A 13,794-nucleotide genomic window follows, 5' to 3' on the forward strand; every position below is an offset into this window, starting at 1 on the left:
GCCCTGTGCGCGGTGACTGGCGGCGGCACTGGCGGCAGCTGGAGGCGGAGTGGTGCGGGTCGCAGGCTTGGAGAACTTCAGAGGCGGCGGGGGCGCCGGCGACGACGACGACGAGGACAGCAGGAGCGGGCCCCGGGCTTGTCGTTCACCATGCCGACCGTGGAGGAGCTTTACCGCAACTACGGCATCTTAGCCGATGCCACGGAGCAAGTGGGCCAAGTGAGTTAGCCCAGCGGCCTGCGGGCCCGGCGTTCCGCGGCCTCGAAAGCGCTCCCCGGGCCCGGCGGGGGCTGCTGCTTCGCCCGCCCGCGAGCTCCTGGCCGCCCGGGCTGTTTTCGTCAGAGTGGGCCCCTCCCGGGAGGGCAGACTCAGGCTTCACCAGCCAGAGTGCGGTCCCCGCGTCCCAGGCTTGTCTGCCTCCCATGGTCAGCCTTTTCTCCCCGTTTCCTAATTCAGCTTTTTCAGCACTCCTCCACCCCCCACCCCAGTTCAGTCTCTTCCCTGATCCTTGTCCTCCAGGGTCCTTTGAAGTCTTTCCCCTCCTTTTCGGTGGCGCTCAATCCCTTGGAAGATTAAATTGAGAGGTCAGAAATGCCTTTCTCTAGGCAAAAATCTGCAGTTAATTTAGGAAGAGCACTTGCGAGACAGAAGTTTGTGAAATACCGAAGGGGCCGTTACGTCTAGACTTTAATGAGGGCTTATGATTTCGTTATTTAGTCCATTAGATGAGCGCCTGCCAGGAACCAGGTTCTGCGCCGGACCCTGGAGGTACAAGAAAGACAGACCCGAGCTCTCCCAGAACGCATCTTTAGTGAGGGAGACCAGTGATAAATAAGAAAGTTAGATGCTTCGCTCCCGCCCCACCCACACACACACACACACCCCGTGGAAAGTGTGAAGAAAATATAATAGGGCCGTGCGCAGGGGGGAAGGAGGGGTGCAGCTTTAAATAGAGTTGTCTGGCAAGAGTTCCCTAAAGTGTTTGCCCAGACACAACTTCAGCGGTGCTGAATCTGCCCTCCGAGCCGCTGCTGCTTTGTGAGCCTTCAAGTGCTAGAGTCCATTGAACTTGAGGAATTGATAAAGTGGTGGTGTGTTTTCTTGGTAAAAGAACCAGTCTCTCCTCGACATAATCTCCATTATTGTTAGAAATACTGTATCTTTTCAGTGCTTAAAACGTCATTTGATTCTCCTACTTACCCATCCCAAGGAGTAGGAAGTGGGAGATCCTAGAGACTGATAACATTAGCAAAGCTGTGGCTGTTCCTCTCCCATCCTTTTTTTCTGAACATGTGTAATTCAGTTCAGTTCAGTTCAGTCGCTCAGTCTTGTCTGACTTTTTGCAACCTATGGACTGCAGCAGGCCATGCTTCCTTGTCCATCATCAACTCTCAGAGCTTACTCAAACTCATGTCCATCCAGTCGGTGGTGCCATCCAACCTTCTCATCCTCTGTCATCCCCTTCTCCCGCCTTCAGTCTTTCCCAGCATCAGGGTCTTTTCCAGTGAGTCAGTTCTTCACATCAGGTGGCCAGAGTACTGGAGCTTCAACTTCAGCATCAGTCCTTCCAATGACTATTCAGGACTGATTTCCTTTAGGATTGACTGCTTGGATCTCCTTGCAGTCCAAGGGACTCTCAAGGGTCTTCTCCAACACCACAGTTCAAAAGCATCAGTTTTTCTGCACTTAGCTTTCTTTATGGTCCAGCTCTCACATCCATAAATGACTGCTGGAAATACCATAGCTTTGACTAGATGGACCTTTGTTGGCAAAGTAATGTCTCTGCTTTTTAAATATGCTATCTAGGTTGGTCATAGCTTTTCTTCCAGGGAGCAAGTGTCTTTTAATTTAATGGCTGCAGTGATTTTGGAGCCCAAGAAAATAAAGTCTGTCATTGTTTCCCCATCCAATTGCCATGAAGTGATGGGACCAGATGCCATGATCTTAGTTTTTTGAATGTTGAGTTTTAAACCAGCTTTTTCACTCTCCTCTTTCACTTTCATCAAGGGGTTCTTTAGTTCCTCTTCGCTTTCTGCCATAAGGGTGGTGTCCTCTGCATATTTGAGGTTTCTGATATTTCTCCTGGCAATCTTGATTTCAGCTTGTGCTTCATCCAACCCAGCATTTCACATGATATACTCTGCATATAGGTTAAATAATCAGGGTGACAGTATACAGCCTTGACATACTCCTTTCCCAATTTGGAACCAGTCCATTGTTCCATGTCCAGTTCTAACTGTTGCTTCCTGACCTGTCTCTCAGGAGGCAGGTAAGGTGGTCTGGTATTCCCATCTCTTTAAGAGAAAGAATGAAGAGATGTATGATTCAGGTTGAACTGTTTCAAGCTGAACAAAACACTTTTTTATTTTGGGACCAAATATTTAGCTTAATCTAGAATTGTGACTATACCAGTTTGAAGTATCAGATGATTTTTCTTTGCTACACATTTCCACTTCAGTAGAGAATTTTGATGTCATCAATGAGAAATATTTACTGATAGTCTGCTGTGGATGTCTATACGGTATGTGTGTTAAGTCAGCTATGAAAGAAACATTTTCTGCCCATTGAGGCAGGGTGGGGAAAACTTACATGGTCACTCAGTTTGAACTTTTGTTGTCCTTGTTCCTGAAGAGAACTAGTAAGTGAAGATGCTCTCATTCGTTATGACTGAGTTAGGGAAGAGTGTAGCAAATTGTTCTGCCTAAAATTGACTTCATTGCAGAGAGGTTGGGGGACAAAACAGTGATTCTCAAGTCAGTTGTATACGTTGCTCTCCCAGAGAGGCGATCCAGGAGTCTTCTGGGGAACCTCTGAAACTGTACACAGTGCTGTCCCATACCCCCAGCCTCATTTTTTGCTGGACAGTCACCTGCTTAGAGTATGTTAGAGAAAACAGAAGCCAAACTGGAGTTTTCCTATTCTATGAATTTGAGAGTTGTTCAGATTTTCCTTTTATGTCATTGTTAGTTATAAATCTCCCAGCTTAGGTTGAGAGTTCTTCCTCAAGAGGTCAGTAATGTTTCTCAGAAGAAATCTGCTTTTAATTTAGGAAGAGTGCCCAGGAGACAGAAGTTTGTGAAAAACAGGAGGGCCACCCCTCACGCAGATTTGAATGAGGACCCATGATTTCATTTATTCAGTATCTTTTTTGACTGCCTGTCATGTACCAGACACCGTTGTTGATTTAGTCACTAAGTCACATCTGACTCTTTGTGACCCTGTGGACTATAGCCCACCAGGCTCCTCTGTCTGTAGGATTTCTCAGGCAAGAATCCTGGAGTCAGTTGCCATTTCCTTCTGCAGAGGAGCCTCCTGACCCAGGGATGGAACCCACGTCTCCTGCTTGGCAGGTGATTCTTTACTGCTGAGCCCCCTGGGAAGCCCCCCAGACACTCTGCTGGACAGTAATATTTCAGTTAAGTGATGGGACATCAGTACCTTCATGACACTGTAATGCCAAGTGTCAAACAACTAAATAAGATAAAAAGACGTCTGTGTAATAAAGCGTCACGATTTGCTGGGCCCCAGACAGTGAATTCTGGTGGAACTGAAGCTGGTCCAAACTGTAATGCCAGCTAATTCTGCTCTATTGTGTAATAATTCTTGCCTTTTAGAGAAAAGTCCTAAAACTGCTCACTAAAGAAAAGTGTATTGGGCTTCAAGATACTGCTTATAAATTTTAATTGAAAGGAACAGCCAACTTAACAGAAGGGACACCTTTCATATTTTTTTAAGGAGAGGAAAAAATATTTACATTCTTAATGTACCTAAGCCAGATTTTCATGTTACCTTACACGATTTACAGTAGAGATTTTGAATTTCCTGGCAGGCACCTCTCTGGACTTCCCTGGTGGCTCAGACGGTAGAGAATCCGTCTGCAATGCAGGAGACCTGGGTTCAATCCTTGGGTCTGGAAGATCCTCTGGAGAAGGGAATGGCAACCCACTCCAGTGTTCGCCTGGAAAATTCCATGGACAGAGTATGCGGTCGCAAAAAGTCGGACACGACTGAGTAACTAACACAGACTTCTCTGGACAGTTTTGAAACCATGATTGAGTTTCTTGGTCTAGAACTTCTAAGTTTATTTTGATTTTCACCCTTTTTTAAAGAGGTGAGTTCCACAGTTGCTCATGGAGCTGCCACTAAGGGGACTGCCCAGGGTTAAATTATTTTATTTTTTTGTTTCTCTCCTTACCTTGTCCCATGCCCTTCAGGAGAACATTTGAAGAAATATATTCAAGGAAGGAACAGATACATATATACCACATCACCCTTGTTTTCAAGGAGTCTCTTTTGAATGAAGAAGGGACCTTTATACACACATACTCAGACATATTTAAACCAAGAACGTGTATGTTCTAAGGAGCAAACTGCAGGTCATAAATTCTAAGTGAAGCATTATTTAATACCTCAAAACTTCCAGTCCTTCTGTCATCTTTCCTCTTGTGACTCGTGTTACCCACCTGCTTACTCAGCCCCCCCTTCCTCCCACTCTGCCCCTGCTGCTCCTTAGGCCGGCCTCCTCTGCCGTGCTCCTAGACCTCTCTCAGCCCTTGTCCTGTTCCCAGCAGGCCAGAAAAGAACACACTGTGGCCCGTCGTTAAATTTTGTCTCAACTTTTTATGAATGTACTTAATTTTAAAATGTAAATATTTAATTTTATGTTATGTAGTCAAGAAAAACTTAAGTTAAAGATAAACCGAACACCTATTAAGGGATTTTGGCAGTTAGACTGAGGTAAGATCTGCTCAATATAATACCTAAACTCTGATTCTTCTCATGTTCTCTTGCCCAAGAGTGCATTGGCTCTTAAGGGTAGAAGAGTATAAACTTTACTGACTTAGGTTTCAGGAAATAGCATTCTTTTGGTACTTTTTTCTGGTCTGCTTAAGCTAAAATCAAAGACCAACCAAGTTCATAATCCCTCAGAAATATGTAGAAGTGTTAACAGTTTAACACACAAACTAAGTTTAATGGAGTCTAAGGAAGGAAGGAAGATAGCTTAGTTTATCCATCTTCTTTTTATGTCATACTTGAGAAATTTGTTGAAACTGCCTCCTTTCTTCTCTAAAATAATGGCTTTACTTTTATTAGTTGTGATTTCACAGTCATAATTACAAGGTTTTTCTTTTAGAATGTGTCTACCGAATGTGAATGAAACTGTTAACTTTTTTACTTGAAAATATCTTAGTGATTTCTTTTGAGTTTGCTGTTTTTATTAGATATTAAAATCACAGATAACTATAGTTTTAGAAATGTATTAAAAATGTTTACAATTAAAGCCTCTAATTAGGATCATAAATCATTTATCTAGCTAAAATATACAACTGTTGGAAAAGGAAAATGTACAGTGCTGTGTAGTATTTGAAACATTTTGTTGTGTTTACGCACTTACCTGTTACTGAATCACTGTGATCACTGAAAATATTACTTATATCTAGTTTCTTCTTTGAAAACCAGAAGTAGTAACTACTTGAGGGAGATTTCTGTTCAAAAGTCTTGTCCGTATATTGCAGTTGAAAAATAAGTAATTTAAAAAGCTGGCAAAGAAGAATATAATTTTATTTTGCGTTTCATGAAGGATAATTAGTTAAAGTCTGTTAATAATGTCTGTGAAATTATTTGATAAAACTGATGACTGTTAACGGTACTTTAACGATGTTAAAATGTCTTAATTTTCCAAAGGTCTTGCTGTTTAGGATAACATTCCGATTTACATGCTTGTGTGAAGCCTGTATTTAGGACTCAAATTACCTTTGACAACCCTGGATCTGGCAAGCTTTCCTTTCTCTCCTCTTTTGTTAATTAAGATCTCAGGATACTAATTTGAAAGATTCCAATTAAAGAAGCTTGGTATTAGACACAGATCGTGACTTAAAAACCCATCAGAACTATGTTTGGGTCCTGGATCTGCTCCTTAACTAACTGTGTGGCTCTGGACAAATTATGTCACTTTTCTGAGCCTTGGTGGTTTTCTCATCTGGAAAATAGGGATAGTAGTAACACCTAACTCACAGGATTATTGTGAGGCATTCCACACAATACACAAGGCATTCCACAACACCGTGTAGGCTTTCAGCAAATGTCGCTGGTGATCCCTTTTTGTTCTATTCCAGATTTTTTTTCCTTGGTAGAAAGATGGGTTGTTTCAAGCAGAAATTCTTCATTTACTTTTAGACAGTGAGTTTTAGACAACTCAAAGGTCTTTCTAAGTAAAGCTTGAAATTCAAGTTAAAGGAAATTGGACTGATAACTCTGCAAAAAGTAAGGATGTCAGATGGCTCCAGACTTTGATTTTATGACATCTTCTGAGGGCTTCCCTGGTGGGAAGCCTTTACTTTCAAACAGTAAAGAATCCGACTGCAATGCAGGAGACCTGGGTTGGATCCCTGGGTCGGGAAGATCCCCCTGGAGAAGGGAGTAGCAATCCACTCCAGTATTCTTGCTTGGGAAAGCCCATAGACAGAGGAGCCTGGCAGTCTATGCGGTGTCAAAGAGTTGGACATGACTGAGCACCTAACACTTTCACTTTCACACTGAGTGACTAACATTTTCAAGCTATGGAGCAAGCTAGAGGAGTGTAAAGTGGTACAGAAATCAGCCATGTTTTTGAACCTTTGCACTAAAAAGTGGGTAATATACTTTTGAAGTAGTAATTCCTGAAGACTGATTTCGTGTCTGCATTTCATGAGGAAGCTATCCTTATTCACAGAAATGTCTTATTTAGGGGTTGGTATTAATGTCTAAGATAGAAGTTGGCATTAATCTAGTAAATATTCAGATATTAAAATCTGTAACATTCGAAGATCTAACTGTGACCGTAGCCTTTTGATACATAGAACACTTTGTTTCTGATTATTTTTTTTTAAAAAAATAGTGTCCTTAATTGAGACTCCAATGAACCTAAATAACTTTGCATCCTGCCTTTTTTTTTCTTTAAATCTGTAACTACTGGATGCTCTTTCATCACTCACTTACTTATCTAAAGCATTTGGAGGATTGCCTTTTACAGAGTAAATACGATGCTGTGTACATACTTGGTTTAGTAGTGTGTTTAAGGTTTTCCCGTAATTACAAGTTCTCTGTGGTGCTGATATGTATTGCTTTGTTTCCCAGTTTGATCCATCAATAAAAGGGCTAGTTTAGAGGCACGTGTGTAGTGGGGACTGGGAATTTGCTGACTCTTCACATTATGAGTATCCGAGGGCAAGCACTTCTGAATTTTTTTTTTTTAAGGAAACAAGCTTTGTGTTATTTTAATGAAAAGTTAAATATGTGACATTGGGCATGTAAAACAAATTACCATTTTTATATCCTAAAACGTGAGGCAAAATAAAGCTTCCTAACCTTCCTCTTAATTGCTTAATTCCAGGAATATATTCTACCTTCTGCACTGTGATCATTGAAAATAGATGTAACAAAATTATTTGTATATCTAACAAAATTATTTGAGAATTGTGTTTATTCAGTCTGTTCAGTTGCTCAGTCATGTCCGACTCTTTGCAACCCATGGACTGCAGCACGCCAGGCTTCCCTGGCCATCATGAACTCCCAGAGCTTACTCAAACTCATGTCCATCCAGTCGGTGATGCCATCCAACCATCTCATCCTGTGTTGTCCCCTTCTCCCGCCTTCAGTCTTTCCCAGCATCAGGGTCTTTTCCAGTGAGTCAGTTCTTCATATCAGGTGGCCAGAGTACTGGAGCTTCCAACTTCAGCATCAGTCCTTCCAGTGAATATTCAGGACTGATTTCCTTTAGGATGGACTGGTTAGATCTCCTTGCAGACCAAGGGACTCTCAAGGGTCTTCTCCAGCACCACAGTTCAAAAGCATCAGTTCTTCTGCACTTAGCTTTCTTTATAGTCCAGCTCTAACATCCATAAATGACTACTGGAAAAACCATAGCTTTGACTAGATGGACCTTTGTTGGCAAAGTAAATGTCTCTCTTTTTTAAATATGCCATCTAGGTTGGTCATAGCTTTTCTTCCAGGGAGCAACTGTCTTTTAATTTCATGGCTGCAGTCACCATCTGCAGTGATTTTGGAGCCCAAGAAAATAAAGTCTCTCACTGTGTGCACTGTTTCCCCATCTATTTGCCCTGAAGTGATGGGCCCAGATGCCATGATCTTAGTTTTTTGAATGTTGATGGTTAAAGCCAGCTTTTTCACTCTCCTCTTCCACTTTCATCAAGGGGCCCTTTAGTTCCTCTTTGCTTTCTGCCATAAGGGTGGTGTCATCTGCCTATCTGAGGTTATTGATCTTTCTCCCGGCAGTCTTGATTCCAGCTTGTGCTTCATCCAGCCCGGCATTTCGCATGATGTCCTCTGCATATAAGTTAAATAAACAGGGTGACAGTATACAGCTTTGACATACTTCTTTCCCAGTTTGGAGCCAGTCTGTTGTTCCATGTCCAGTTCTAACTGTTGCTTCCTGACCTACATACAGATTTCTCAGGAGGCAGGTAGGGTGGTCTGGTATTCCCATCTCTTAAGGAATTTTCCACAGTTTGTTGCGATACACACAGTCAAAGGCTTTAGTGTAGTCAATGAAGCAGAGGTAGATGTTTTTCTGGAATTCTCTTGCATTTTCTATAATCGAACAGATGTCGGCAATTTGATCTCTGGTTCTTCTGCCTTTTCTAAATCCAGCTTGAACATTTGGAATTTCTCGGTTCACGTACTGTTGAAGCCTAGCTTGGAGAATTTTGAGCATTACTTTGCTAGCGTGTGAGATGAGTACAGTTGTGTTTATTCTGTTTATTACAAAATTTTAAAGCACGATACAGTTAGAAGACTAGGAACAGTTAATCACTAAATGAAGAAGTGTTAGTATATAACAAACCTGTTTTTTCCACATAAAATTAGAATCATTCTTCTCTCTTTCCAAGTCACAAAGAATAATGTGAAGGGCAGAGAGCAGATAGTAGGAAGCTAGGTGTTAAATTTAAGCAGTAAAACTCCAAAAATAAGCCCTATTTCTTAGCCTGCGTGAAATTTTACTAACTTAAAGCAAACTCAAAGAAGTTTGTTTAGCTTCCAATTCTTGAAAATTGTCTTTCTTTTCTGTTTTATTCTTTTGTTTCAGCATAAAGATGCTTATCAAGTGATACTGGATGGTGTCAAAGGTGGTACCAAGGAAAAAAGATTAGCAGCTCAGTTTATTCCGAAATTCTTTAAGCATTTTCCAGAATTGGCTGATTCTGCTATTAACGCACAGCTAGACCTCTGTGAAGATGAAGATGTATCGGTACGTATATGGTTGATATTTTGAACAAGTTTTCAGATGTTGCTTTTGCCATTCGCAGACATTTTCTGTGTGTAGCTAATGTAACTGAAGTACCAGTCATTAGTGCACGATCAAATGCTGACGTTAGGTCTGGTCTGATGGGACAACATCCCAGGGCTTCAGTCTACACATGAGAAAATGTAACCACCTCTCAGTTGTGAAAAATGCATACAAAATACTTTGTTTTTCTTATTTATTATCCACTGTTGAAAACAGTTATGGCTCACATCCTTTTCATAGGTTGTCAGGCAGAGTGCATATGAAATCAGACTAGCTTTAGCTTGTCAATTTATGCTTCCTTGGATATTTAAACTAATAATAGCATTGCAGCATAAAATGGAGTTTCAACACCCCTAAATATTTTTCATAGCAGAAAAATAATTGAACTGTGAAATAATTATATGTGATTACTGGAATAAAAAGGAGTAGTTTTTCCTTGGAACAGAATTAACCATTAGCATTTCTGGCTGCTGATGATACAAGTTCCTAAGAATTTTCAACTATTAGCCCCTGGCTTTTCAAATGAAATTAGTGAATCATCAACATTTCATGCATAATTTGAATTTTTATATTAAACTAGGTAAGCCAAGATCCTGTATTTGGAATTAAGTACACAAAATATATCCACAAAGTTGAATACTGAAAATCCTAAAGTAAGTCGTTACTAGCTATGACACTGGCCACTGGAGCCATTCTTGAGGGATACTGTACGGTGTGCCCACAGTAGGTAGTAAAAACCCAGCAGTTGTGTGTAGTCAGTATATAGTGTCCCTTTCCATCACATTTTGTTCTAGTACTTTGTGAAGCTTGAATATTAAATTGGAGTAAATTATTTCTAAAACTGCTAAAAAGTCTCGTTTTATGTTTTTGTGACTCATGTGCCCGTAATTATGATTTCTCTTGAGCTTTTTGTCCTCTCTAAAGGTTGAGGTGGTGGTTTTTATTCATGATAGTATTTGGTTAATTTTTTATTTGAAATTATGTTCAGATTCGACGGCAAGCAATTAAAGAGCTGCCTCAGTTTGCCACTGGAGAAAATCTCCCCCGAGTGGCAGATATACTAACCCAACTTTTGCAAACAGGTAAGGAATTTTATTACTACCTATTATCTAAATGTAACTTCTCTGAAATAATGATTCTTTTTTTTTTTTTCTGAAGATTTACCTCTGATAGAAATTTAAATTCTTTTTTTCATTCAGTTAGTTTGAAGCTTAATGACTATCTTATTTCTAGTTTTGTTTTGAATTCTGTTTGTAAAGGTATGATGACTGGATTCTTTGGGGGATTTTGATGCATCATGATTCGTCACCCCGCAGTTTCCTGAGTTTCTTAACTGTACCATCTTACCATCTTAACATAAGAGCTTTCCAGGTACACTAGAGCAGGGTCTCTACCCTTACAGGAAAGATGCATTTTCTTGGTACCTGAGATAAATGCTTAGTTTATTTCTCCTCTCAGTGTAATCTGTGACAAACTGTGTTGAGTCTTAAGTTTGAAATGAAGCAGATTATACACTGTACCTCTTTCTCTCTATCTAGATGACTCTGCAGAATTTAACTTAGTGAACAACGCCCTCTTAAGTATATTTAAGATGGATGCAAAAGGTAAGGCCACTTCTTGTTCTGAATTGTTTGATGGCCTAAAAAATTGGGGAGTTTGGCATTTCTTGTTAAGGGTGAAGTCTGGGATTGACCCAGACATCTGTTTCATAAAAATTCTAAGTGTTCTCAGGAAAAAAAAAAAGGCAGCTTAGCTCAAGATGTTGAGTCAAGATGACACAAAAAACCAGCAGAAATAATTCTAAAAACAGACCAAACTTTTCCCTTAGAAATATGTTGGAAAAACTCTGTTTCCCACTTCAAAGAATTCATCCAGAAATACCTGGGCTTATTTACTGTTAATAATGATAGAAAAGGAATGTCATGCTCAAGCTGATTCTGAATCCATGAACAAAGTGTATGATCACTCTTATGGTTGGGACTGTAGAAATTTTAGACTGGTTTAACCAGTATCAGTGATATTCATGATGTATATTAATTCACTTGAAAGGAAATGCTGTAATTCAAATTAACTTGAAGGATGTCATTCCTATATAGAATTGACTTCCTGCATGCAATTATTTTGTTTTACAGGGACTTTAGGTGGCTTGTTCAGCCAAATACTTCAAGGAGAGGACATTGTTAGAGAACGAGCAATTAAATTCCTTTCTACAAAACTTAAGACTTTACCAGATGAAGTCTTAACAAAGGAAGTAGAGGAACTTATACTAACTGAATCCAAAAAGGTAAGCTTTTAGTGAACTTCTCTAATGCACAGGAACATGGTTGATGTTAGCAGTGTTCATCAGTGCTATACGTAGCTTGTTTATAAGCTCATATATCCCATAAGAAGCATTGTAAAACTTCAAGATTTTCTTATGTTGTATTTTACACTTTGGTCACTTATAGTGGCAAATGGAGAAGACAAAAGGAGAAGGGGGCGGTAGAGGATGAGATGGTTGGATAGCATCACCGATTCAATGGACATGAACTTGGGCGAACTCCGGGAGATGGTGAGGGACACAGAGGCCTGGCATGCTGCAGTCCACGGGGCTGCAAAGAGTCAGACATGACTTAGTGACTGAACAACAACATCAACATTTGTAATGATGAATCATTGTGTTAATTTAAAGGGTTTGATCACATATAAATCCTTTGTGCTCCCAGCACTAGCAGAGTTACAGTTGCTAAGATTTGAAAGGTGTGCCACAATTAGCGTTACATTCATAGAGCACCAAAGTTTGGGAATAGTTTATGTGTTCAGGAAAATTCAGCGTTTTCTCTAATGGCACCACTCACTTGCTAATTGGTAAGATTTCTTCAGTGAGAAAGAGAGGAGCTGCATATTTCATTTTTGTATCTGGTGGGATATGTCATGATTGCTTGCTCCTTTGGTCAGTGAACAGAAAGGTTTAGACCCACTGATACGGAGGACTGAAAATTTGCATGGTCTCCTGTTTTGTTTGGGCTTCCCTTGTGGCTCAGCTGGTAAAGAATCCACCTGCAATGTGGGAGACCTGGGTCCCATCCCTGGGTTGGGAAGATCCCCTAGAGAAGGGAAAGGCCTCCCACTCCAGTATTCTGGCCTGGAGAATTCCACAGACGGTAAAGTCCATGGGGTGGCAAAGAGTCGGACATGACTAAGTGACTTTCACTTTCACTTTTCCTGTTTTGTATGTAATTACCATGTTAATGTGATCAAGGCTGCTTATAAATATAAGGAACTGAATCTGATTTAACAGTTTATTGCCAGATTTTCTCACCTTTTTTTTTTTTTTTTTTGTCTATCAGCTCCTGAAGAGCCTTTTTAGATATTTTAGATTTAGAGAGTATCCTTAGCTACTTTCCCATGAAATTTTTAACACCGCAGATATAGTGTGTATCATATGTTTACGTACTGTATGTACATCTGTGCTTTAGACGTAAAAAAGAGTAAAATTTCCCAAGAACCAAATGTTGTTCCCTTGGAAACAATATAGTGCACCACTGAGAGTGCATGGCTTACTCTGCAGCTAAGTCAACTGAAGCTTCAAGTTGTTCTCTCTTAAGTAGTTCAGAAATATGAGCAGCAGATACGACTTCTGCAAAACCAGTTTGCTATGCAGTTTCAATATTGCTCTTTCTTTTCCATTCAAGTGATAAAGATACTACTGACTATTCTGAATGGTCTCTTTCCAGGTGCTAGAAGATGTGACCGGTGAAGAATTTGTCCTGTTCATGAAGATCCTGTCTGGGTTGAGAAGCTTGCAGACAGTGAGTGGAAGGCAGCAGCTGGTGGAGCTGGTGGCCGAGCAGGCCGACCTGGAGCAGACCTTCAACCCCTCGGACGCCGACTGTGTGGACAGGCTGCTGCAGTGCACGCGGCAGGCCGTGCCGCTCTTCTCTGTGAGCTGTGTTCTGCGCGGCTTGGGTTCTGGTCGCTCTGTCGGCTTGTAACTGTGTGGTTACACTTGACCATTCTCCTCAGAGCTCTGCATGAAAGCATTAACACAGCGGAGCCGTCGTTTGTTTTACGCAGGCCTAGGTGAAGAGCCCAGAGGAGCAAGAAATTTCTTTAAAGTATTGCCTAGAGACTTGAAAAGTCTTGAGAATTTTATGTCCCACTTTGTAGTGTTCACTGAGTTTTTAAAACAGTTTAGTAACCTAACTTCTTTTTCTTAAATTTTCTAGATTGTTGTTATAGGTAAGTTTGCTGTTTTCTCTCTGGCATTGTGCCTCCTCTGGCACTGAATCTTCTGAGAGATGCATAGCAAAGTTTAAAAAACACAATTTAAAGGAGCTATCCTTTTGGGGAAATGTATAGTCTAAAATTCAACAGTGAAGTTTCCCATACAATTTGACCTTAGAATCGAAGAAGAGCTCGAAGACGTATAAAAGTCCCATGCTCCAGATTACTTTGCAACTAAGTATATGCTGTCTCTTGAAGTTATTTTTGAGATGCTCTGGGATATGCTCTCCCATTTTATTTTA

General features: G+C 40.6%; 1 protein-coding gene across 2 annotated transcripts in view; it reads left to right on the plus strand.

Annotated features, from left to right (window-relative positions):
- The window catches only part of API5 (apoptosis inhibitor 5), a 27,219-nt gene continuing 13,425 nt past the window's right edge, over positions 1 to 13,794 (plus strand). For both annotated transcript variants that reach the window (XM_043909731.1, XM_043909741.1), the window contains exons 1-6: positions 1 to 219; positions 9,086 to 9,247; positions 10,275 to 10,368; positions 10,825 to 10,890; positions 11,419 to 11,570; positions 13,003 to 13,209. In XM_043909731.1, coding sequence (XP_043765666.1) covers positions 151 to 219; positions 9,086 to 9,247; positions 10,275 to 10,368; positions 10,825 to 10,890; positions 11,419 to 11,570; positions 13,003 to 13,209 — 750 coding nt within the window. In that variant the 5' untranslated portion in view covers positions 1 to 150. The remainder of the gene's footprint in view (positions 220 to 9,085; positions 9,248 to 10,274; positions 10,369 to 10,824; positions 10,891 to 11,418; positions 11,571 to 13,002; positions 13,210 to 13,794) is intronic.

This window comes from Cervus elaphus, chromosome 1, assembly GCF_910594005.1.
Source record: "Cervus elaphus chromosome 1, mCerEla1.1, whole genome shotgun sequence".
NCBI lineage: Eukaryota > Metazoa > Chordata > Mammalia > Artiodactyla > Cervidae > Cervus > Cervus elaphus.